This window comes from Equus quagga, chromosome 3 (genome assembly GCF_021613505.1).
Source record: "Equus quagga isolate Etosha38 chromosome 3, UCLA_HA_Equagga_1.0, whole genome shotgun sequence".
In the NCBI taxonomy this organism is placed as follows: domain Eukaryota; kingdom Metazoa; phylum Chordata; class Mammalia; order Perissodactyla; family Equidae; genus Equus; species Equus quagga.
Window position 1 is genome coordinate 43,892,987 of NC_060269.1, and position 27,123 is coordinate 43,920,109.

The 27,123-nt window shown below is 35.0% G+C and overlaps 1 protein-coding gene across 1 annotated transcript in view; it reads left to right on the plus strand.

Annotated features, from left to right (window-relative positions):
• GRIA2 (glutamate ionotropic receptor AMPA type subunit 2) overlaps positions 1 to 27,123 on the plus strand; it is a 138,797-nt gene that overhangs the window by 95,880 nt on the left and 15,794 nt on the right. The window contains exons 6-12 of the mRNA XM_046656749.1: positions 722 to 883; positions 12,871 to 13,038; positions 13,301 to 13,405; positions 14,084 to 14,194; positions 15,693 to 15,899; positions 16,379 to 16,749; positions 21,368 to 21,566. Coding sequence (XP_046512705.1) covers positions 722 to 883; positions 12,871 to 13,038; positions 13,301 to 13,405; positions 14,084 to 14,194; positions 15,693 to 15,899; positions 16,379 to 16,749; positions 21,368 to 21,566 — 1,323 coding nt within the window. The remainder of the gene's footprint in view (positions 1 to 721; positions 884 to 12,870; positions 13,039 to 13,300; positions 13,406 to 14,083; positions 14,195 to 15,692; positions 15,900 to 16,378; positions 16,750 to 21,367; positions 21,567 to 27,123) is intronic.

Below are 27,123 nucleotides of genomic sequence, written 5' to 3' on the forward strand. Positions count from 1 at the left end.
TATGCATAATAATAAAGAATAAGTGTATATGGAGAAAATATTTATAATTGTGACTTATTAAAATTGTGATTTTATCTTGGAGAGAATGTACTCTCAAACTGAGATGTAGTTTATGACACCACAGTATTTGAAATCAATGGAAACACCATATGATAGTTTTAGTAATGGGTGAATTCATTCTAATAATGAAAGAGAAATTGATTTTTTAAATTTAATATGTTTTATAAAATGAATGTGAAATTGTTTAATTGCTCTCAGATAATGGCTAAGCATTTAGTACCTTCCATTCTCATTTAAAAGATGTTTATATTGCTTTAGAGAATGCACAGTTTAAACAGGAATAACTTGCTCACAGTGTTGTAGCTCTTGGACAACTAGCTTGATGTTGTTAGGTGTCTGTAACCACATGGTGGTGCTGTCTTATAGATTCAATAAATAAAACGTAGTCCTCATCCATGGAAGATTTCTCAATAAAATGGAGAACTTTTATGTAAGTATGACCAATAAACCATCACTGAGTAAGGACTCTTGATGCCAAGATAGTGCTAGGTGCTGATGAAGCGTATTGGCTGATAAATACATGAAACATTTACTATAGGCTTTTTATGGCTCATGTGTTCTTTGAAATTTTTAAAACCACAATGTATAGAGTTATTTGGTAAATGCTGAGTTCTGTTAGATTCCTAGTAGAAAGCCTAACATAAACGTGTTCTCTGTCTAGGGATTTACTGATGGAGACCTATTAAAAATTCAGTTTGGAGGTGCAAATGTGTCTGGATTTCAGATAGTAGACTATGATGATTCCCTAGTATCTAAATTTATCGAAAGATGGTCAACACTGGAAGAAAAAGAATACCCTGGAGCACACACGACTACAATTAAGGTATCTATCTATCAAATGTCCACATCTATATCTGTATCAACTGGTGGTGAGTAGCCTGTGTTTTGGGATACTTTAGGAAGAAGATAAAATCTCAATTTGTTTTAGTAATTAAAAAAAATAAATATAATGTTTTATGCAATCAGTCAAAGGATCTTTGAATTTTAAATGCAATGCACTGCTCTGATATAAGTGCCACCCAGACTCATCCTTCATTCATCATAGGTTTGGACACATTAAGGTCTTCACTTGTTAACTCAATATGTTTTATTGTGTATACACATGCATACATATATTTACCTCCAAAGTAAATGTTTCTGTTGTTGATTGGAAGGTTTTTTCTTCTGTTGGCTGCCTGATTGAGAGCAGAGATAAGAGTAAAACCTGGAGAAGAGTGGATTGAGGAATGAATGGGATAACACGATGTTCACATTCTTTATGAAGCTAGATTAATGAAAATTATGAGCAAAAGTTGCAAAACATTTTCAAATGTATAGTGATTTTTTAATTTGTGTATTATAAAGCAGATTGTGTGAGAACCAGGCAGGGACAGTGTTATTTCAGTTGCTCTCACAGTTATGTTTATGCATCATAGAGAGGTTTTGTTGATTTGGTTTATTCTGCACATAACGGAAAAACAGATATGGATGTTTGGCTTTAAATTTGCATCTGGCTCTCAGACTGGTCCTAGATAAGCATTAGAAACGTTGACGTTCTCTACTCTTGGGCATGTAACATGGATCCTATTAATTTTAAGTCAAATTCAAGAAAGCATCCCATAGGATGTTAAAGAATAACCGAGAGTTAATTTTTTCTCAAAATTAGGTGACCTCTGGTTTGGTGACCTTGATTGAGATTCAGCATTAATACTGTTTGTAACAGTGTTGCAGGCTTGTGGGAGTACCTTCATGTAACAAGCCTGCGGAGAAGGCAAGGACACCCCGTCTTTCAGCTGGTGTCAGTGTCGGTCTCCACCTGCACTGGGGACACTTCTGACTGCCGATCCCATTCCGTGGAACTGCAGACTTCCATGCCTTCAGAAAGGATGCCACTTAAGTTCTCTAATGAAGAGTGCAGGGGGCATTTATCCTCAAATGGAACCAATGTGCTTCTTTTGAATATACTGTTAGTCATCGTGTTGCCTCCCCATGCAGCCTGCTGTGAGAACAATGAAAGCAAAATGAGATAATCTTTTTTTTGTGGAAGTCATGTTGTTATTAAAGTTCATATGTCATGCACCAAAATGCAAGGTGAATTGGAGGTATGAGAGATCTCTGGCAATGCATTCTGTTAACATTTTTGCCAAAACTAACCCCAGATTTCACTCTGTTGAGAGCCTGCATGGTGACCTTTCTTTGCTCCCTCTCACTGGAGCATTTCCCTCTATACTGCCTCCCTTTTGGCTGCTTCTGCCAAGTTTCAGAGAGATCCTGATGGCCCCTTGCTATGAGGTGCTGCGAGGAGCAAAGTCCTATAAGTTAAAAAATGTAGGTCCTGATTCACTGTGTGACCCTAGGCTCAGGTTCTCATCTCCACAATGCAGTAATGGCTGTTAATTCCCAGGTTGCTGTGAAGATTAAACATTTACTAAGATTTAGCACAGCTTTGGAAACCTAGGTGCCAAGAGGAGACATATTTTACATGGCCTTTGAAGCTTGATAAAAATTACTGAAAATCTGTGGGGAGAATATGGCTTTGGGTGGGAGTTCATCCTAAGACAGACACATATTGCTCATGTACTAGAGGGCCAGGAACTGCATTAAAAAAAATGACTCCTGCCTTTGATAATCACAGTCTGACAAAGGAGACAAGCATGTGAATAGGCAAATATAATAGAAAATGAGGCAGGTAAAATATGCCGGCTCCCTGCATACGATTAGGATGATATGGGGAAGGGATGTTAAGGAAGGCTTTCCAGAGGTGGGGTACCTGAGGGAGGGCTTTGCCAGTGGTTGAGCAGGAGGAAAAGTATGAGAGGGTGCTTGGGAAAGAACAACACACACAAAGACTTGAAGCCATGCAACGCTTTGCATGACAAACTCAGGGAACTGTTCTTTCCCCCCCCCCCCGCCCCCCCCGCTGTGAGAATTTAAAATATGTGGGATGAGTGAGAGGGGCATATTGTGGGAACTGCCAAGAGTTAAGGCTCTTCAATTGTCAACAGGTGTAAAAGATAGTATTTACAAGACAGGACTTTCCTGATTGTTTCTGCCTCAATGGGCAGAAGCAAGGAAACCTACACGGGAGATGAGGTAGCATTTCCTAATATAAACAAGTAGCATATTCTCAATACATGATCTGTTTAAGGAAAGGGAGAAAAAATATCTCTAATGAGGTTATTTCTTTTTATGTTGTCTTTTGGGTTATTGACTGTACCAGGTATATTGCCTGATGATTTAAATCACGTTTTATTATACTACCATAAAAACATGCTATAGGCATAAAAATATGTAAAAATACAATTCATTACATCAACTTCTGTCCAGAGTTTGGCTTTGAAAATTATATAAATTCTATCAGGTTGTGGGAATATTAAACAAATGATTATTTTAAAGTTGTATTCTGCCCCAAAAGTTAATGCAGCTCCTTCAGTTTCCTAATTAAAATCAATCTTATTCAATAAATACAAGTAAAATCTTAAATGTTTCAATATTTAATGTATTTTAATAACCACAACACATAAATTGCAAATGTTAAATTTCCTCATTCTTATGTCCTGTACAAAAAATAACTCTAGAGTCGTGGCACTGAGATTTTGAGTCTGACTTTCACTAATTTGCTAATTTGGGGCAACATTCATTCATTCATCAATTCATTTATCCATTCAATACTAGTAACTGCGTTTTTACTCTGCAAGCAAGCACTGTTTTAGGTGTCAGAGAACAAAGTTATAGTCTTCAAGGAATTTATAGTCTTCAGACGAAACCAGCAGTTACCTCGTAGCATTGATGGAAATTGTCTTATTGACATCTTAGAATCAATTATTCTAAACCAAACGTCTGATTTCCCACCATTGTTTCCTCTTCACCCCCAGCAAACTATTCCTTCAAAAGTCTTTCCGTCTCAGTCGATGGCAACACCATCTTTTAGTTGTTAGTTCAGCCAAAAACTTGGAAATCTCCTTGACTCCTCTCTTTCTCTGGCAGCCCACATCCAGTCTGTCAGGAAATCCTATCAGCTCTGCCTCGCTTCTTACCACGTCTTCTGCGACCACCCTAAATCCAGCCCCCGTTGTCTCTCTGCCAGGATTGTTGCAATGGTCTCCTAAACTGGTTTCCCTGTTTCTACTCTTGCCCCTCTATCTTCCATGTTTTTTTAAAAACATAAATTAGATTATGTTGCTGTTTGGCTCCAAGCCTTCCAATGGCTCTCTGTTTCACTTGGAGTAAAAGCCAGAGTCATCCTTTGGCCTATGAGGTCCTTAATACTGTGTCACCCAGCCACATGTGATCTCATCTCTTAACAGCTCACTGTTTCAGCTACATTGGCCTTTCTGCTTTTCCTTAAGCATGAAAGGTACTTTCCCACTTTAGGGCCTTTCACTGGGTATTTCCTCTTCTGGACTATTCTCCTCTTAAATATCTGCATGGCTAAGTCTCCTGCACTCTTTAGGTCTTTGTTCAAATGCCATTTTCTCAAGGAAACTAATAACAGGCTCTCTATTTAAAATTGAAATCTCTCCTCCCATCAGGATATGTCCTGTTGCCCTTTTCCTGTTCCAGTTTTTTCCCATTATAACCTTCTAGTGTCCTGTATTTATAATTAATTTATTCATTACATTGTTAATTGTCTCCTCCAGCTTGAAAGTAAGTGCCACGGGGGGCAGAGTTTTGTGATGTTGTTTGTTCGCTGATATATCTGAAGCTCCTAGAATAAGACTTGACACGTAGTAACTATTTAATAAAGGCTTTCTGGGTAAACAAATGGAGAGAAGCAAAGAAACTGTAATAGCTCCCATAAGAAGCTCCTAATCTAAGTTCTGAAAGTAAGAAAAGGTTTTTTGGAGGAAGCAATATGGAACTTGAAACCTGAAGGAGAGGGAGCAATTAGGAGAAAGAAGAGACAATGGCTCCCACAGAAGAAATATGATAAAATGTCCCCAGTGCAAGGAAAATATAAATATTTCCATAAGGCTGGAGGTTGAACAACGGTGTTTTGAAGGAATTTTGAGAAATAATACTTTAGAAATATGCAGGATTCAGATCTTGTGTGCCTCGTTGACCTACTAAGGAACTTTTTGTCTTATTCTGAGAGCAAAAGGGGACTACTAGAGGAAAGTGATCATCATGGTTTTGATACAGGAAGATTCCTGGCTGCCCTGGGGACAACAGATTGCAGGTGTGCAGATGATGGCAGGAGAGCTTTAGGAAGATATTGCAAACAACCCCGGCAACAAATGATAGTTGTCTGAATTGTGGCTGTGGCATGAGGGTGGAGGAAAATGAATGGGTTTGTTACATTTGCCAATTACTCCAATCTTTTAATCTGTAAAAGAAATAATAATTGCAAAACTCATAACCATTCATTTATAATATACCAAAATAGATTCAATTGAGAGATATTTGTGGATTAAACACAAGACTTGGAAAGGCGGTCTGCATCATTTGTATCCTATTGGCCCCAAATCTCATACAATGGTTTGCCCAGAGTAAACACATAATAGATATTTGTTGAAATGAAGAGTAATGAAATGAAAAATATAAACACTTTGAAAATATCAAATCACTGAAGAAGAAAAAATAGGTAATTATCATTGCTATGAAATTTGGTTTAAATTTCTACCCTAGCATTTATTATGTTCTTTTATTCAACCATGGCAGAAAAGTAGTGTTGTTTCACTTGATGAAATGTAAAATGACTGTAGTAATCAGACCTGAGTCATCATGGCGCCTGGATTTGAATGGGACAATTAAAGTCAGCATTTTGTAGTCCTTAAAAAAAAAAAATCAAAAACAGACAGATTATGAGGAAGATTTGCCACTATCTCAAAATTAGTTTGTAAATGTTTCTGTTTTTAGTTAGATTGTCAGTGGTTTTGGTGTCTTCAACAATTTGCAAGATATAACTATCCATTCCACCTTGTAACATCGACGATTTAAACATTAGCTTGACTTTTGTGTCTGCAATGTCCTGCCAGTGTTAAGGAATTCAGCAATAAGATGTGACTGACATTTGTGTGGCACTTTAAATAATGCGTTTCCCACAAGAATCTCATTTTACTCAGGAAATGACTTAAAGCACAGACTCAAACTTTCTTAATTGCTGTCCTAAGAGAGTTATTAGGCCTGCCTGAAAATAGTATAATCTTTTTCAGTTCAGTAATTAGTGTCGTGCATTAAGTAGTACCCTGGTAGCTTAATAGAATTAATTCTACTTCTTGAATGTTTTCACTGACCGAAACCGCTGCTGACACGCTGGCATCCCCTACTCCTAATATTAAAATATTTGCCACACAACAACCTAGAGGCTTGACATGTTTGGTTTCTTATATTTTAGGTTTAAAAGGTATGTATATGACTGAAGTAAACCCATAAAGTAAAACATGTAATAATAAATAAAATATTGATATAATTACATATTTTATAAAAATAATTGAAAAATAATATATAGTACTATTTAAGTGTATATTACACACCATTAAATATAAAAATACATTGCTACTATTTGTAATTATACTGCAGATATCTGAGTTCATCTCATTTCTACACTTCTTCATCTATAAAGGGAATAAATGTAGTTGATCTCCAAGATTTCTCCCGAATCTCTAATACTGTGATTATGTGAAGTGCTAACTTAGGCACTCAATGAAACATACCCTAACATTTCTCATTTGTGCTGAATCTATGCCACCTCAAATGGTTCCTCTGTCTCTCAAAAATTGTAGTGACTTGTCGGTAGTCATCTCTGAGCTCCAGATGCCGAAATCAAGTCCTAAATTACACTGGAAAATATTTGGGTTTTTTTCATAGATTATGAAAAATAAGGAACTTTCACCTTGTTAGAAGGGTCCTAGGAAGTGGGGAGAGTTAGGGGGAGGAATTTATGCAACCTACAAAGTAGAAGATCTGCCTCTAAGAAAGTCTTTACCTACCTAGGGGAGAATTAAAACCAGACAGTGTGTTGATCTGAGTATCTTTTTTCTATCTCTGTGAGTCTGATTAGTTTTATCAGAAAATTTGAATCTTTAAGTGAATCTAAAGTTTCAGAATGTAAAAGTCTTGGTCCTTAAGCAGGATTTTCAGTCAGGGTCAACAGCCAGTCTAATATAGGCAAAAATATCTTGTTTTTTAATATATTCCTTTTACGTGAAGTCTTTCTTCACAGTAGATTAAAAATTACTTTTATTATTCATAGAGAATAACAAAGGATGTTAATTTTGGTTTCTCGACAATGGAGCTGTCTTTTCATCCTTGGAAATGTGATACAGCTTGTGTGCTTACTAAAGATGTTGAATTTTTTAAAAAATTTTAATGAAGACTTCATTTCTTTAGAGCAGTTTTAGGTTCACAGCAAAACTGAGCAGAAAGTGCAGAGTTTCCATACATGCCTGCCCCCACACATGCATAGCCTCCTCCAGCATCAACTTCACTCACCAGAGCGATACATTTGTTAGAATTGATGAACCCACGTTGACATATCATTACCCAAAGTCCGTGGTTTACGTTATAGTTCACGCTTAGTGTTGTGCATTCTATAGGTTTGGACAAATGTATAATGACATGCTTTCATCATTCTAGTTTCATACAGAGTATTTTCACTGCTCCAAAAATCCTCTGTGCTCCGCCTATTCATCTCTCCTCCCACCCCCATCCCTGGCAATCTTTCTACTGTCTCCATAGTTTTGCATTTTCCAGAATGCCGTATAGTTGGAATCACACAGTATGTAGCCTTTTCAGACTGGCTTTTTCCACTTAATAATATGCACTTAAAGTTCCTCCATGTCTTCTCATGGTTTAGTAGCTCATTTCTTTTTAGCACTGATAATATTCCATTGTCTGTATGTACCACAATTTATTTATCTACTGAAGGATATCTTGGTTGCTTCCAAGTCTTGGCAATTATGAATAAAGCTGCTATGAATATCCATGTGCTGGTTTTTCAGTGGACATATGGTTTCAGTTCCTTTGGGTAGATATCTAGGGAGTGAGACTGCTGGATCACATGATAAGAGTATGTTTAGTTTTGTAAGAAACTGCCAAACTGTCTCCCAAAGTGGCTGTACCACTTTGCATTCTCACCAGCAGTGAATGAGAGTTCCTGTTGCTCTACCAATTCTGAGGTTTTATGAAGATTTTGTGACTTTGCACAGTGAAGTTTCAAAGGGCGCATGTTCAAAAGGCTATCGGAAATTAAAGATGACCTTATCACACATAGCCCTTTTCCAGAGGGTAGACTGCAGTTGAGTTTGAAATTAAGACACGTGGATAATTTTAAGTTCATAATGTGTTTGCTAATACTGTTCTTTTTCCTATGGCTCTAGTTGGTTCTTGGTCATTGCCAAGAATCTTAAAAAAAAAAAAAAAAAAAAAAAGACTTTCTAAAGTTTCTCTTGTGGGTTTACTTATTTTTCCTAGAGCTCATCATTTTTGACCATGTTGATAATTTTGTTAAATGAAGAAACTGAGAATTACGTTGTGTGGGATTCTCCAGAGAAATATATTCAGTGTATAATAACTTTAACTAAATAAGTGATGCTATTTTAAAAATGAGCATGTAAAATTTACTAGGCCATAAACTTTTAACACCCTAAAGGACACTACACAAAACACTATTTTTATGGAAAGTCCTTGGTGTGAAGGACGTTTTAAAGTGGTAATTAGTGTGGGCATCACTGATCAAACCAAGTTAAATGGGAATTGTTACTGTAGGATTTTTCAGAACCTGTAATATGCCGATGTGAGAATCATTTTCTGAACTTAGTCGATCACAGACTCTTGTAGATGAGGATAGTGGTTTTCAAAACATTGTAAAGACAAGCTAGTTTTATACCAGGATAGATAGCAATAAAAGGAAAAAAGAAAGCAAACATGCTGGTCAATAATTTGCCTTTTTAGCATATTTTGCAACTCACCCAGCTTCTCATTTCCTTGAACTCTATTCATTTGATGTAGTATTTGCCAAACAAGGAGACTAAGCCTCCCAGTGTGCCTGGAACTCAGGAGTTTCCTGGGACTCCAGACTTTCTGTTCTAAAACCAGGACAGTCCCAGGCAAACCAGGATGGTTGGTCACCCCCATTACCCCAGAAACACAGAGATCTGGATTCAAATTCCATTTTGTCACATGGTTTTGTGACCCTGGGCAAAATATAACTTGATAACTTGGAATCTGGACCTATAGAACTGGAGTAAAGATATTTGTTGCATAGGAGTTTTTTAAAGGACTTGCTAGGAAACTATTGAACTCCTCACCTTCCTTTCCAACACTATTAGGACATAGAGGAGACATTGCTCCTCTGTTTCTTTGATAAGAAGTCTTGGACACTATAGCTAACTTGCCCAACAAAGAGCATAGCAAATAGTGAAATCTAGGCTTGAGCCCTGTCTTCTGATGCTATATGCAGTGCTTTTTAAACTACACTCAACTCAATTTCGAGTGTCAAGGAAAATTTGGAAAGTGGCCATTCATAGGAAATTTTGTAACACTTTCGTAGTACCTAAAATCTAGTACTTCTTTTTTGAATGGTACTTTTTTCTATTTTAGCACGATGCAAATAACATGTGTTTAGGAATAGATGTGATCATTTTGCTAACCCATAAAACTCTATATTATAGCCTATTTATCCTCTTTGTATATTCATTAAATTCTGAATGTACATAGAACTTCTTTTCATCTCCTTTCTTTTATATTTACTGTCGGAATATTGTTTTCTGGTATCAGTGATTAGAGTAATGTATTATTGAATAATGTCTGATGACTACTGGGCATAACAAACATGTTTAAAATGCGTATTTCAATTTAGTTTTGAAAAATAAGCCTCAATAAATATACATTTAAAATGGAATAAAAAGTGCATCTGGAAAACGGACCATGAAAACGTTTTCCCAGATTTCTTCAAAGTGTGTGTGATCGTGATACAGCACTGCAAAACATAATGGCCCCCCACTAACATATAAATTTCCAGCTCAAGTGAGGGATTTCACAGAACATAAACATCAGAGCAGATATGATACATTTGCATTCAAGTAAGGAGATAGTTACATTGCCATCATGTTCCCTTCAAATTAATTTACATCTAGTTTAGTGAATGGTAGACTAAAACTGAAATATTTAACTATCCAATCAAAAATGCGAACATATTTGTTTAGAAAAATAAATGAGCCACATGTGCAGAACATAAACAAAAAGAACTCTGGATACAGAGGCTGCTGATTTTGTCTCAGCCCAGAATTGTGTTTCTATGATTTGACTTTTAATTGAAAATGATAATAGGCTTGAGACTTGATTAGATTTGAACATTTGAAAAAGGTTGAAAGAATTTTTCTTTGGAGTGTGCTCCTGCTCTGAATCGTAATTATCACATGCCGCATGGACCTAAATGCTTTCAGTTCATTCAACCTCATCTTATTTTTTAATGTAATTCACCAACGTTTATAGACTCTACAACATTTAGCAGATGACTTGATAGATTTCTCATGGTAATGTGAACAAGCTGACTCAGTGAAGATTTTGGTTTTTAACTATTAGTATAATATTTTAATACAAATTGCAATACTTTTTTTAAAATATTCAATTTATTCCATTTAGGTTCTGTTTCCTATTTGATGACCTAGACTTTATTGTAAGAATTATATTGGCAATGAACTGATTGCTGGATAAGAAAGCAAATTATTCAATATATTTTTTTCCTCTAGGATACTAGAAACAAAGACATAAGTGAGGCAGATAAATCCTGATGTGGTATCTCTTATTTCTCCAAGAAGTCTTTTCTTATGGAGATATGATTTAAAATAAAGCCTTTGATGGAGTATAGTTTTTTAAAAATGGGACATAGTTATTATAGAATACTGGGAAAGGAAATAATCATGTATGTTTCCTCTCCATTATTATAACCATTCTGTTTATTTTTCTTTCCCTTTTTTGTTGAAGGGATATAACCATTTTTTATTAGTCTCATCTTTTTGTTGAAAAAGCTTTTTATTAAATTTAGCCTGTGATAATTGTTCTTCACTTAACTTATAATTAGCTTTATTCATATTTTTATAATGCTTGTATTATTATCACTTTTTAATGACTGCTTAATATTTCTTCAAGGCAGAAAACATAGTTTTTAAACATTCTTTTACTGTCAGAAATTTAAGTTGTTTCTAATTTTTGCGTATTATAAATAATACTGAAATTAATATTTTTGTATGAAAATTCTCCGTATTTGAAAATATTTTCTTAGGTTCCCAGAAATTACATTTTCAATCCAGGAATATAAGTTACCTAAGTGGATCTGTAACATACTATATTTTGCTAATTTCCTGCATGTAGAGTTTAAAGGAAAAAGTTGCAGATTTTAGGGAAAAAATAGTGATGGGTTTTATTTAGATCTGTTTAGCTGAGGTATTTATAGGGAACTCTAGTGCAACCATCCAGAAGATAATCTAGAGTGTAAAGAAAGACTCACATGTAGGCCTGCAATGACATTGCTCAACTGATAGCACGTGAGAAGAAATTTTAGTAAGAAAATTTAGGGGTAAATATGAACATCTTATTATAGTTAATAGCACGCAATCATAGTGCACGCCACCTCAAAATCATTTTCTCTTCTTCTTCTTTCCTCCTACAAACTTTCCCATCAAATCTGATTCATTCATATGATAAAATTAAAGCAATTCAATTAAACTAATTCATGCAAAAATTAAACAAATGGTAACCTCACACTACCATTTTTAGCATTAAAAAATGGAGGCTTAAAAAATTTCTGGATGCATGGAGGGAATAATTTATACCACATAAACTATTTTCTCATTTCCCTTATTGTAATATCTCTCACATTAAAAAAATAAACAAGGAAGACATCTATCCACTATTGGACCAATTCATAACAATGTAATAGGTATATTGCAATTATCTGTTTCTATATCTTTTCACTGGACTTGGAGAGGATGTGGCTTCCATAAAGACAGGGCCCATATTTTTTCCAGCTTCATTGTACGTTTATTACCTACAGGTTGAAAAGTACTCAGTAACGGAAATCTCTTTAGCATTCATTAAGGCTTTTATGTTAAAATGTGATTTATCATTAATGCAGCAGCATCATGCATTTGATAGATGGCAGTATATATACGTGCACGTAATAATACTTGTTCAGCCATAACAATACTTAGTACACATGTAGTTTTTTCTGTTTGGCCCCCAGCTCTTGTAATAATTCTGCTGTCCCACTGGGATCTGAATACCAAAAGTTTGGATCCAGTCTCATCATAGGCTGTTGAAGCATGCGGGAGGGTTAGAAATTATGAAGTTTGCTGGCTCTTCTACATGGTTACCTTAATCACCTGTAGGAACTTAAAAACAAATAAACACTCCAAAGACCACTGCAGATGTGTGTGAGCATCACTAGGATTGAATTAGAGACTAAAGATCCTGAACCGAATCAGCATTCTTTCCATATTGCCAAATGAATCCCTCATTAGACAGTGGAGAAATATTTATTTGTTAATTTGATAATTTATTATATCACCAGAATAGGACATAAGGTAACTCTCTAATGAGAACCTAGCTAGAAAAACAAACGTTAACACAATTATTATGAAAGGTCTCACCTGAAATAGCTGAGATGTTAACATAATAGAAAATGTTGAGAGTCAAGAGCACATTCCATAGTCCCAATATTCCATACTACTTTTCTTAGATTCTTAGGTTTCTAGATGCAGAAATTGTGTCTGAATTCTTGACTTCGATGTGGTATTGCATAGTGGGCAACTGCGGGCTTGATTGCCAGTGTGTGGTGAGTCTCTCGATTTTCTCCCATTCTTATGAAATGTGTGTGATACTTTTCAGTATACTTCTGCTCTGACCTATGACGCCGTCCAAGTGATGACTGAAGCTTTCCGCAACCTACGGAAACAGAGAATTGAAATTTCCCGAAGGGGGAACGCGGGAGACTGTCTGGCAAACCCGGCAGTCCCCTGGGGACAAGGTGTAGAAATAGAAAGGGCCCTCAAACAGGTCAGTCTCTCAAAATGATTGTTAATGTGACTTAACAGTAGTCATTATTTTTTTTCTGCTGAATTAGTCATCCTTGTTTTATTCCCTATGTTTAATATAAAGGGACTATTATTTCCTAACTACACAAAAGGCGTTTGAAGAGTGAAAATAAATCTTATAAATGTAGTTTTCTTGACTTGAGTTCTGTGAGAGTAATCTGTACAGATTGTATCTTGGGTTGAAGTCAATTTATAACTGTGCCCCTTTCCCATTTCCTCGTTAGGTTCAGGTTGAAGGTCTCTCAGGAAATATAAAGTTTGATCAGAATGGAAAAAGAATAAACTATACGATTAACATCATGGAGCTCAAAACTAATGGGCCTCGAAAGGTAAATGATTAATGATTTAAAGAGTTTTGTCTGTGTGAGGAAATGAGTTAGCTAACCCATCATTTCATCTTCCGAAGAGTCCTGGAGATGTGTGTTCATAGAGATAGAGTTTAACAACTTCCAGAAACATATATTTTGAATATTTTTCTAAATTAAATCTATTCATTTCTGGTAAGTAACAGTGAAATGTAATCTTTAAATAACTGTAAATAGAACTGTTATACTCTTTTTTTAGACCAAGTTCCAAAAAGAGTTGAATGAGAACAAAAAGAACCATTTCTGAAAGTTTATAGTTTAGAAGATAAAATGTAGCTGGTGTAAATATGCATGTAACTGTTCAATTCAACATCTTTCTTTTAACTGTTAGGGCTAAAATGCCATTGTTTGGATTTTATTTATGTTTGTATATGATCACTCCCGAACAGATTTCTCTTGGAGAATATGAAAAGTGAATGTAAATAGACAAGCTATTTTTAAGAACTTTTTTTGTTTGTTTCTTTTTATAGTCCCTTTCAATTCTATTAGATTCACATATATAAAAGACACATCTGTGTTTAGAAGAAGCCTAGTTAATGTGGGGTGTAATTTCAGATTCAGACATGAATTTGAAAATAATTAAGGGCTTTGCTAATAGAAAGGTCATTTACGCATGTGTCTACCTTCTGTAACCTTTTTCAGATTGGATACTGGAGTGAAGTAGACAAAATGGTTGTTACCCTTACCGAGCTCCCTTCTGGAAATGATACCTCTGGGCTTGAGAATAAGACTGTCGTTGTGACTACAATTCTGGTAATTAGCTACATATGCCTTTGTTTTACTTTATTTTTTTCATATGAAAAGTATCTGCCAACTAGAATTGTTGTGTATGTCTTAGGACAGTAACTAATATGTTGCTGCTTCTGCAATGAAATGCAAAGCAAATCTTATTTACTCTGTCAAAAGGACTACACAAGCACTAGCTAAAGCATCCAAAATATCCCTTGCCCTCTTCAACACTGAAATTTAGCTTCACAGATGATTCATAACCTGTGCACACACAGGTGAACAACTGGAGAAAGTCTGCAAGAGTGTTCCTCGTATTTCCTCAGGTGTTTCACTTTTCCATTCCCATATGACTCTGGGTGCATTCTATTTTAACATTTGTTACATGGTTTAATAATGTTCTCAACATATTTTTCTTCATAGCAAAGATGAACTCTTTAAAGACAAGATGATCTCCCTTCTTGTTAACCCTAAGTCTCAACACTAGTTGTCACAAAGCTGGTGCTAAATAAACGTGTATTGAATGAATAATTGAACTGGATCTTGAGCATCTAGGCTTTGGATAGATGGAAGGGAGACCCGGATCATCATGACAAGCTATTAGTGAAATGAAACAGAGTAAATGAAGTTCACTAATAGCACATAACTTTGTGACAAAACAATTTTACTTTGTTTTACTAAGCAGCGATGTAGTAAATTTGTGGAATTCATTATCCTAACAATATTGAGAAGAAAATATAGATAGGTTAATAAGAGATTTGGATAAAAACACTGGTTGGCACTTGGAAATATCTTAATAAGTGTACACTAAACATTTGAGGAGTTTTGCCTTAACCATGCCATTGAGAGGAACTGTCTCACGAAGCCGCAAATATGCTTGGTGCTACTGTCCAGTGGAGACTATTGAGCTGGGTTGAATCATTTTTTCATGCTTCCTCTTTCTTAGGTTTACAGGAGGAAGCTACTCTCTAGCTATCCTTGTAGCATCATTATAGGATTCTTTATCTCATAGATGAAGTGAGACCTGTAGAATCCGTACATCACCATGGCAGTGATTCTTTCAATCTGCACGTCACCGGCCATGAACCTGATTTCCACATGAACTTTATGCTTGAAGCAACAGTGACACAGGGTTTTGGGTGAATGCTGATTCTTGAGCTCGATGTAGCCTTAACCTAGAATAAGAGTGTAGTGGATCCAGAGTTGAATAAAACAGATGTTGAGCAGTGTTATTCCTCTCTAAGCCCCAAGAATTACAAATATGACAAGGGGACATGCCAACAGTTTGTGCTTTTGAGTCTCTTATTTAATTTGGTATGGCTAGGTATGAGCTATATTAATGAAACATAATGATAGATATTTGAGGACCTTTTTTCAGAAGCATCATGCTTTAATATTGTTCACCATCTACATTCTACAATGTCTCTGGCTAACAAGTAATAATTAAGCCAGAATAGTTGATTCAATGAGAGTAAATAATTAACACGGCAATTTTCATCAACTGAAGCACTGTCTTTCCATATAGGAATCTCCATATGTTATGATGAAGAAAAATCATGAAATGCTTGAAGGCAATGAGCGCTATGAGGGTTACTGTGTAGACTTGGCTGCAGAAATCGCCAAACATTGTGGGTTCAAGTACAAGCTGACAATTGTTGGGGATGGCAAGTATGGGGCCAGGGATGCAGACACGAAAATTTGGAATGGGATGGTTGGAGAACTTGTATATGGGGTAAGTATAGCTCTTCTCACAGATAAAGTCATTCAGTTTGAACTCTTGTTGACAGAATGCCTCCCTCCCTGCAAAGTACCTATGTCTGAGGTTGTTGGTTTCCCACATTTCTCTAGGAATACTGTCTTATTTCCTTGTGAACATTTGAAGATTAAGGATGAAGTCAGAAGCAAACATGCAGGTTAAGGGAGACATTAAATCTGTCTTGAAGCATATGGGCCATATGCAATGGCATAGAGGCAGTGTAGAGATATAATTATCATAATCAAGCCAGATGAATGTACTACATATTTATAAAAAAGACAGAGATTTGGAGAACAAATTGCTTTTTTGTTTATCCTTTACTGGAACTCTACCAGGGAAATAATTATTGCCATTTCCCTGATTTCTTTTCTTTCCCTTTTGATCCAATAATGTAACCATGATTCCTTTCTGACCATGACACCAAGTACTGTTACTTTCCTTTGTTTCCCTTACAGAAAGCTGATATTGCAATTGCTCCATTAACTATAACCCTTGTGAGAGAAGAGGTGATTGACTTCTCAAAGCCCTTTATGAGCCTCGGGATATCTATCATGATCAAGAAGCCTCAGAAGTCCAAACCAGGAGTGTTTTCATTTCTTGATCCTTTAGCCTATGAGATCTGGATGTGCATTGTTTTTGCCTACATTGGGGTCAGTGTAGTTTTATTCCTGGTCAGCAGATTTAGCCCCTACGAGTGGCACACTGAGGAGTTTGAAGATGGAAGAGAAACACAAAGTAGTGAATCAACTAATGAATTTGGGATTTTTAATAGTCTCTGGTTTTCCTTGGGTGCCTTTATGCAGCAAGGATGCGATATTTCGCCAAGGTTGGTTACTCACCTGCTTCAACTTTGTGCATTTTAGGTCTCAAGTGGATATTCATGGTGTTTATGAATTCACTCTAAAGAAGTAACCAGCTGCCGATTACCTGTCCAAGCAGTTTAAGACTCTTAAGGACAGACTCTTACCATCGGCGTAAGCCTGTGAAATATTTGAGCAATGTTCTTCGAATATTGTTCATATATTTTCCTGGTGAAATTGTACACACCATGGAGAGGCTATAAAATGCATAAGGTTCCTATCATTCCATGCCTTCTTGGAGGGGTACCGTGTTTTTGCTGCATATTCTCATTTTACAGTTATCTGTGTGTTGATCCACAGACCTGTATATGGGAAAATGGGCAACATTACTTATTAACTACAAAAGCAATAACGTGTACAAAGCTTCATTGGCACACATCACATCTCTTTTATTTTCCCATTATTTGCTCATGGAAATGGTATGGGAGAGATATTTTAAAAGTTGGGTTTTTTTAAAAAATTAGATTGCTAGATTAAAAGGAATATATGATAACATGTTGTCCAAAGATCTAGAAATACATAGCTGGGTAATAATGAAGGCTGACTGATTACAGAAGCTTGTGCCATATTGAATAGTAATTCACACACACACACGATTGAATAAATTCATACTCCTCTATTCTCATTATGATATGTTAATTCCTTCACTGGAATGCCTAAATATAATGAATATATCACAAAACACATATTGCCTTTGTTCATATTACATACATAAATAAGAATGATAGTCATGTCTGGCTCTTCAGAGGAATAAGTCATACTTTTTCTTGGGGATTGCTTTCACATTTAAAGCTTAAATGATTATTAATCTACAGGAACATTTTAATTTGGGCTCTGTTACCCTCCTTTTATTCTATGGGATACCTTAATAATCCGCAAAGGGGATGACTTTTCTAATACTATTTCATTATATTGTTAGTTGTAGAGCACTTTGGGAATAATAAGTGATTAATTTCAAAAACTATATAAGAAGCTCAAAAATTTGTATCTCTTGCAATCTTTTTTTGTATACTCCATCCAGTGAGATAAAGGAAATATATCATGTATGCAGAAATTATCAATGGCTTACTTCTCTGATAGTAGCGATTATTTTTATTAATTTTTACTATTTTTATTAATTTTATGAATTATATGGATCTAAACAATCTTACTTCCATCAGACTCCCTGTGGTTCCTCTATGGAACTGCACTGAATTAGATATATGCCAATGGTATTTGCATGGCTTTTGGATGGCATATATATAATTTTAATATATAACATATACTAACATGCTAATTATTATATGTAATATTACATATAAAATTATGATGCCCTCTGAAAAAATATATAAGATTCATAGTTTTACCTCTATGTTTATTTTATCTGATTTAAGTTAAAGATAGAAAGAGAAGTTTCTAATATTGAGGAAGGAAAATACTAACCATATTGGGATCTCAGAGAATATTCCAGTCCATAAATAATAATGAAATGATTCATCTTTGGTAAGAAGGCTACTGAAGTATAATGTTACCCTAGTCCTGAGATGTAAGGCAGTTATCCTAGGGTGACATAAACTGTCTGCCTTTTGAATAAGTAGGAAGAAGGGTATGCAGGTTCTTTATCAAGTAGGATATATTGACCTGGGTTCCCACAAAGAGACCCTCGGGTTTGGTTGCCCTGCTCCTCATGCATATCATGGCTCTGAGGGATGTTGTTTTGATGTCTAGAGCTTCTCAAGGAGCAGAAAACATCTTTACACATAGAGGCTGGAGCACAGGCACATTTAATAATCCGTGTTATCCCAGGGTCCACCATGACATATAGATAACTTCTAATTTTCAGCAGGCCTGTTTCCTAAAATATGGCCTTTTTCCTGTGCTTTTGACTTTATTCATGAGTCATGACTCACTACAATTTCACGTGTAATAATTTTTATTTCCTGGTAGGATAAATAGATTTTAGAGAGCATAGTTTTTGCTCGTTCTCAATTGATTTTTTTTGTTACCGCAGAATATACGTGACCAAAATTCACTTTATTAAAACATTTTAAACATGCATTTCTTTCACTTTATATTATGCATGCCTTAAAAATTGAACACACTACGTAATATTGGTAAATTTAATGATTTTTTTTAATGAGGCAAACTATCTTTTTTAGAGTGCAATGATGGTCACCCCAGTTTAGAAGACACTAGGACAGCTTAGTGTCTAAAAACAATAATAATAATACATGAAATGCACAGATCACTTTAGAGATGCTCTTTAAGTATTTTAAAAGATATTTATCATGTCTTTCCCAGTAAAATATGATATGGAACTATATTATTAATATTAATAGAACAAATTTAAATTTTATTCTTGAATGATTTATTGAATTGAATTGATCATTGGCCTGAAAGTAAGTTTAGAATGTGCAACTATAGTTTTCTGAAGACTAGAATCACAAACATTATGAAAGCAAAATACTGTAAAATTGACTTTTATTCTCCTGCTTGGTTCTCTTTTTCCCCCAATATCTGTAAAGGATTCAAATGAATGAAAAAAATAGCCTTCTTAAAATAATTATTTCATAGAAATTAAAAAGAAGTGCTAGAATATGTCCATTTATTTGCTCCTTTAGTGCAGATGCTGAGAGGTGAAAGTTTTGTTTTCAATTAGAGAAACCATTTTGTCTGCCACTGTAAAACATGACATTGTATTTGCCGCTCTGCACAAAACTTCTCAGGAACTCTTCTAGAAGCATCAATCAATCCTTTGAAAACATTTACAAGTAAATAATAAATTGCTCAAGAATTTTCTGTTTCGAATGATGCATAAGTCTAATAAACTTTTTGAGATATCTTGTACAACTTTAAATAAATTGGCATAGTTAATCTCATCAAATCTGATTTAAGCACTGGAGCAGAGGAACAACTTATGTCTTTAACTTGTATTTACTTTACAACTGGAACAGAAGGAATTATAAAAATGATTCTCAAATATATTGCAAATTAACATGCCATGTATAATGTCAAAAGCAATTACCATGTAATCAGTTCTTGTTTTAAGGGACCTGAGCAGGTACTGAATCTGCCCTCTTAAATACGGGGTTCATGTCTTATAATGATGCCTTCCATGGTGATGGAACAGATAGTGAACATTTTGAGAGTGGCTGAGTCTACATAAGGGATTTCCCAAATTTAAAGTGCATTTAATACCCTTTTCAGAATGTAGGTGAGAAATGTTTAACTTTTTCCGTTTTATCATATTTATTTGATTCTTTGCATCTCTCGGAGACTGTGATAAAGGCTCTTAATTATACTCTTTTTGTTTTTCATTGCTTTCACTCTCTTTTTCACTTTTTGTTTAGCAACAGATATTTTTATCTACAAAATCTTTATTTTTAAATTAGCTTCTCCCCTTTTTCTTGACTTTTTGAGTAGTTTATTCTACAAGTATTACCTAATAATTTGATATAGTATTTGTGTTTTTTCAAAAGCTATCTTTCTTACTGTTAATTGGCAGGAGATTAATTTAAGCCATAAGTTGCCAAATTTTATGATTTAAATTTTTCAAAATGTTGCCTCTTCACTGTAGCAAGTCTAGTTGTTAGATATAGGAGAGTTATTAACAAAAAAGAAAAACTTATTATATTGGTTTGTTAATATTACTCAAATGCATTTATATGTAGAATCCCACCCAACCTTTCAAAATAATACAGTATATATATATATATATTTCTATATCTACATATCTATATTTATCTACCTAGGGTTTAAAGTAAATTATTGGAAATCTATTAAGCTTTTGAAAAGTATTTTATGTAAGAATATATGGTCATGGAAATATCGTTATTTTATTATATTTCAAACATTTTTTTGGCAAACTTTTAAATGTCTAATTTGTTTTCTTTGAGTTTTCTTTTTTTCTTAAGCAGGAGCACAAAGGAACAGGGTTGTAGCAGTCCTTGCCTGAAGCATCAGACTTTTGTTCATTAAGAATTATATTTTGTGTCATCCCTTTGTTTGTATTATCATCTTTTTCCATCTTCTATCCTGTACTGTATCTGAAACCCATGTTTTTGCATACACAAAAGCCTACTTAAATTTTGGACCTTTTTTGAGGGTTTTGGAACTTCATTGGCTGAATTAAAGGGAGAGTTTCTTCAGTGTTTAAAGCTACAGCTATGGTGCATACTCTTATTTTTAATGTTTGGTTTTATCTGTCGATATTGTTCTGAGTTTTACTGGCAACCTTAGATTTTCTTGTTTATGTTTACATGTGTCACAAATGGATAAAGTAGAATGAGCGTTGGATAAATGATCTGCACATTTCTTAAAATTGTTTCATTACGAGATTTCATACCGTAAACAATTTGGGCATTATAACTATGAAAGAGTCTCAGGAATCTGAAGTTTTGGCCTCTGAGTATCTCATCAAATCTAGCTAATTTGTACTCCTTGCCCAGAATGTTTAATAATTTCCAGTTTCATTAACTAGTATTTGTATTGAAAAGTATAAAGTTAAATATTCCCATGTAAGTCAATATTTGCGTAATACTGCTAACTTGTTTTTTATTAGGTCATTCATTTCACTTTACAAATCCATTTCATACTTGTTATTAGATCCCTCTCTGGGCGCATTGTTGGAGGTGTGTGGTGGTTCTTTACCCTGATCATAATCTCCTCCTACACGGCTAACTTAGCTGCCTTCCTGACTGTAGAGAGGATGGTGTCTCCCATCGAAAGTGCTGAGGATCTTTCTAAGCAAACAGAAATTGCTTATGGAACATTAGACTCTGGCTCCACTAAAGAGTTTTTCAGGGTAAGAGATTCTGCTTTGTAACTTCCGATTTTGTTCTTAAGATTTCACCTATTTTAACCTTATCCCCTCTTGCCCCCGCCTATAGTCTATACAAAGATGTCATGTGAAAGTAACCTCCATCTCTGTCTCTAACTCTACATCTGTTCTTGACCTTGCTCTCTTCCCCTCCTTTTCATATCCCTATCCCTAGCTGTATTTCTATTTATTTTCTGTTTCCTAATTCCTTAGGAGAAAAACACAATGCTGCAATAAAATCTTAGTTTTATAAAAATTGATTGTCCTTTTGGAACAAAATTGAAGTAAGGTATAGTTAAGTTTAAATTATTATTTTTAAAACAAAAGGGTGTTATTTTTGTTTTAAATAAATATGACTGCCATCTATCTTACTAGTTTACAGTTGAAAACTTGCTTTCAAATCAGTTAGGTTAGCTCTATGTCAGGAAACAGATTATGTTCACCTGTGAAAATTCTGAATTTTCTGTCAAACCCTCCAAGAAAAGACTAACAAAGGGTTTTTAAAATTGGTAGCATAATTATAATTTCTATTAAATGTATTCTAGTTTTTCAAAAATATTGTTTCTTATGGGCTCTGTTTATAGGACAAGCCCGATGGACTGACGTTAGTATAATTTTCTTTCATTTTACTATTATCTCCATATAAAAACTCATTTGATTAAAATGTTTAAATACAGCTGATAAACTTAGGTATTAAGACAATATATATGACATATGATGAACTCTGATAATCCACAAATATCTTTGAATGTGTCTGAGTTTGTTTGAGTGAGATCTAGGCCAATTTACTCCAGAATTAGGATGAGGACTTCAAATTTCAGTTGCAGTAGTAGATTATAATTTGAAGACCATCTCATACTACATTGCCTCTGGTGTCTTTTCCAAATAACTTCAGTTGGGCTGAAGATATTATGGGGGGTAAAATAGTAGGGGGCAGATCACAGCTGATAACAGAGGATAACCTGGACATGTGTGGTCTGCAGGACCTTGATGCTTCCATCACGCTGCGATTTAGGTGCAGAAGTGTGGTCGATCTGTCCACAGCTACTTTGACTTTAATGCAATTCTACATATGAATGTTATAATATAGATTTGCTACTAACAACAATGTATTGTCCCTTCTGAATGTGTGTGTGGTATGTGTATAAATACTCTTAATGTAACATAGGGCTCTAGCTTGGTCAGAGCAATGAATCTATTAAAATAAATTAGAACATTGCATGGTTCTTAATTAGAAGTGTATTTTTGAAGCATTTTTTATTATTTGTGTCCCAATAGGGTTTGCTTTTATTTCATCTATCTATTTCGTTAGTATTCCTCCCTCTTGATGTAAATGAGATCTGTGAGTGTGGCAGGAACCTGATATAGTACAGTTTATTTAGTGCTACTTGTGTTGACTAAAATAATCTTAATTGTTTCCAGACGCTCTTCCTGGTAACTATACATCTGTTGAGTGTCACTGTCATTAGCTTGTCTGGACAACAGTAGTACCCATTACTCTCAACTACTGCACATTCATGTCCCCAGAGCTTTCCAGGGTACCTCAGCTCAGTCAATCATAGAAGCACCATAATCACGTGGTGCTGTAATCACCAAGATGCCAAGATTTCATGGTCAGGACACTCACATTCCCCAGGAGACAAGATGAGAAGGCTAGATGACTCTGGGCAAAGATTGCTGCTACTTCTGTGTTTCAATGCACTAACCCCATGGAGACCCTGGTTCCAATGTGCAGTCTATTTATTTATATATATATATAAATTTATGTATATGTATACATATACTTGCCAACATAATTTGTGGTGTGCCATTTACCTTTAGAAGATTGTGGAGCTTACCTTCCCTAGAGTAATAGAGAAGTTATGTTGAGTATTTAGGCAAACTGATAACTTTTATTACTATAGATTCCCCAAACAGTTGCTTACGCATGATCTCTTTGAATCTCTCTATATTTCTGTCTGATAGTCAGGGCTATGATCTTTGTTTGCATGCTATGCATTATTAAACTGAAGCTCAGGTAAATTTAGGGATTTGACCAAATTCAGGCAGCTAATAAATGTTCTGAGCTTTTACTCCTAAAGGGTTCTTTCCATTCAGTTTTTCCTTGCAAAGAAAGGCCTCTGGTTTTATTTCACTGCTCTCCTGCTTTGTTTTGGTCACTTCCCTATTTGCTTATGTAATGTTAGAGAATTATAGGTCTGAACATTCCTTCGAAAGGAGCTGTTGAATCCATTTTGGCTAGGTCTCAGTGCCTGTAGCTTTGTAGTCAGCTTCTCCTTATCTAGAGAAGGAAGGGTAAGGGCTCAAAAGAACTTAAAAGCCACACTATTTTTTCTGTTTGTACCAGTAAAGGGAAGCTAGCATAACAGCACACATCGCCCAGGTGAATAGGAGCTTGCCATGTTAATTCCTCCATTGAAATATGTGACATGTTTGTGATTTGGGAAATTATATACACGAAAGTTTTGTTTCTTGAAGTTGCATTAAATAAAAAGATGCTGCTATGGGGCCGGACCTGTGGCGCAGCGGTTAAGTTTGCACGTTCTGCTTCTAGGCAGCCCAGGGTTCGCCAGTTCAGATCCTGGGTGTGGACATGGCACTGCTTGGCAAAAGCCATGCTGTGGTAGGCATCCCACGTATAAAGTAGAGGAAGATGGGCATGGATGTTAGCTTAGGGCCAGCCTTCCTCAGTAAAAAGAGGAGGATTGACTGTAGTTAGCTCAGGGCTAATCTTCATCGAAAAAAAAAAAAGATGCTAAATCTTGAGTAATTTTGATAACTGTATTAATGTTTGACAATTGGATACCATAATGATAATAGTGAGGGCAACATTATTTTTGCTTTTGACTCCCAAAAATGTTTGCTATGATGCTGTGGCTTTTCAGCTGTATCCATCCTGTCTCATACCTTTCCATGTTGAGTTTATTGCGTTAATATATGGAGGTTAAATAAGATGCCCTTTTGAAAAAAAGATTCTCTTTATAGAGTGTTATTTAAAATATATTCAATAAGATGAAGCTGATTCATAGACACTACAAAAGTAAAATGTAATTATTTTCATTAACATTTTTTCCAATAAATTCTAGGGTATACTACAATCTGCCTGTTAGCTATAGTCTGGTTGAATTTCTAAGCTCTAGTGGAAAGTATTGTAAAGTAAATTCTCCTTGCTTCTATCCTTAAAATTAATATTCACCACACGTTTTGGGTCATCCTCTCTCTCAACTATCCTTTAGCTCTAGGCACGTTTGGGGCTCCTGTAAGGTGGATTCAGGACAGGATGAGAGCTGGTAAATTGATTATCGTGATGCCCCGTTTGCCAGGAAAGGCCATATAGATGGAGTAGGCTGAAGCCAGACTGAAGACATGTATTGTATTCTTTGTTCTCTGGCCATCTGTTATGCTTACTTTCAGACCCGAGTTAGCTAATTACCTCTGGGAAAAAAACAGCTTTTACCATTTATACAATTTACTAATATTTGAAGTCCTAAAAGTTGTCCTGTGTTCCCTAATATAGCCTAATTTGGCTTTATTGATAGCTTTTTCTGTCTTAGGTTGTTTATGACTAGAGATTTTATTATTTGTATTGCTTTAAATTTTCTACAATCACAGAGTTTATCAAGCCAACTTTCTGTTTTTATCACACAAGAACTTTGGATTTAGTCATTGGAGAAATTGATTTGAGAAGTTAGGTCATTGTCTAAATTTTGAAGATATAGAACTAGCTAAAGAATGAAAAATAACTCGTTTAAGACCATTTAGAGATTAAATAGCCAGTTTTAAAACAATTCAGAATTCTGAACCTCTAGTCTTTTGTCTTAATATCAACTAGTATTTCCTAAAAGTGTATCTTTATTGAGATAAAAACACCTTATATCAAATTATAAGATGAATGTTTCATCTGGTTTATAGGGGTCCATCTGTTTTGTCCTGAGGTCACGCAATTGCTCAATTTAAATCTAAAGTATTTTCAGATTTCAGGTAAATAATCGAATAATCGACTGTGTTATATCACTATTGCTTTAGTGAAGTCGGTGAGTATGCTTTAGTTTTAGAATTCCAGCTTAAGCTGTAAATTTTCTAACTTAAAATGTTGATATTCCTTCAGTGATAATCAGTAAAACAAACATGAACGAAATATTTACTTTGTTCTGCTAGAGAGAAACAGTAAATGGAGGACAGTCTTGTAGCCACCAAGAGGTGTGAGGAAAAAGACCCTGCATATCCATTTTCCAGGGTTTTCTGCTTATGGAACCCATGTATATCCTTGTACACAGTGAATGATAGAGTCTGACTCATATTGGAGCTGCTGATCATCCCTAATTATAGTGCCACTGTAGCATACCTATAATTAAGAAAGAATTAGGCTTTCAATTATAAACCACTATTTTTAGACTCACATTTTGATAATTTATTTTCTCAGTAAAAGAGGACAGATGAATCTGACAAGAAAATTATTTTAAAGGATCTATATACGTTACATTCCTACAGAAACTTAGATTTGGGGGATAGGAAATGGCTTTATATATAAACCTATCATTGGCTTGTCAATCCATGAAATGCAATTTTTAACTTGCAAATAGGAAATACTTCTTCCTGCCTATCCTAAATCCCCCACACTGCAGTCTGTTTATTTCTTCTGGTTCTCTTCTCTGGGAGGATGAGGGACAGAGCGTATCTTATGAACAAGTGGTCTGCTTCAATTATGCTGACGTTGGAAGGAAGAGATTCTAAAACATTGTCAAAATAAAGGTATTCCCCTTCTTATTTAATGAAGTTAATTATTCCATTCTCAGAAGATAAATTTAGTCTGATAATAATCCATGAAACTATACTCTTGTGACCCAGCATTGTAGACTTTCCGCAGAGCTCACAAATAGTATAGATAAATAGTATTAAGGCAAATTTCCTTACCTGAGTGAAAGGACTAGTTTGAAATTTTCCTTTTATATACAGTCATGCACTACATAACAACATTTCGATCAATGATGGACTGCACATACAATGGTCCTTAAAATTAGTACCATATAGCCTAGGTGTACAGGAGGCTATACTATCTAGGTTTGTGTAAAGTACACTCTATGATGTTCGCAAAATGATGAAATGGCGTAAAGACGAATTTCTCAGGATGAATTCCTGTCTTTAAGCAACACATGACTGTATATGATTTATGATCATATGGTATGATCATATATATACGACTTACTATATAATAATCAGAGTTACCAGAGAATTATAGTAATTTAGATTATCCTTTTAAAGGCAGCAACCTTTTTTCAACTCCTTCTGTGGGGTAAGATACACCTATTTATATTTACATATTAAAGCATCGATTGAAATATATTTACAAATAAAAATGTTTGAGCCACTAAAACAGCTTCTCTGTAGAACTAAATCAAGTGCTGTTTCATTAAAGATACATCTTGTTCCACTTACTGCTTGCGTTTAGCAATAATACAGCATGATTTCGTTATTAACATTTTATAGAACAGATTTCACTAATTTGTGTTGGTTCTTCATACTTATGTCATTATTTCTGGTA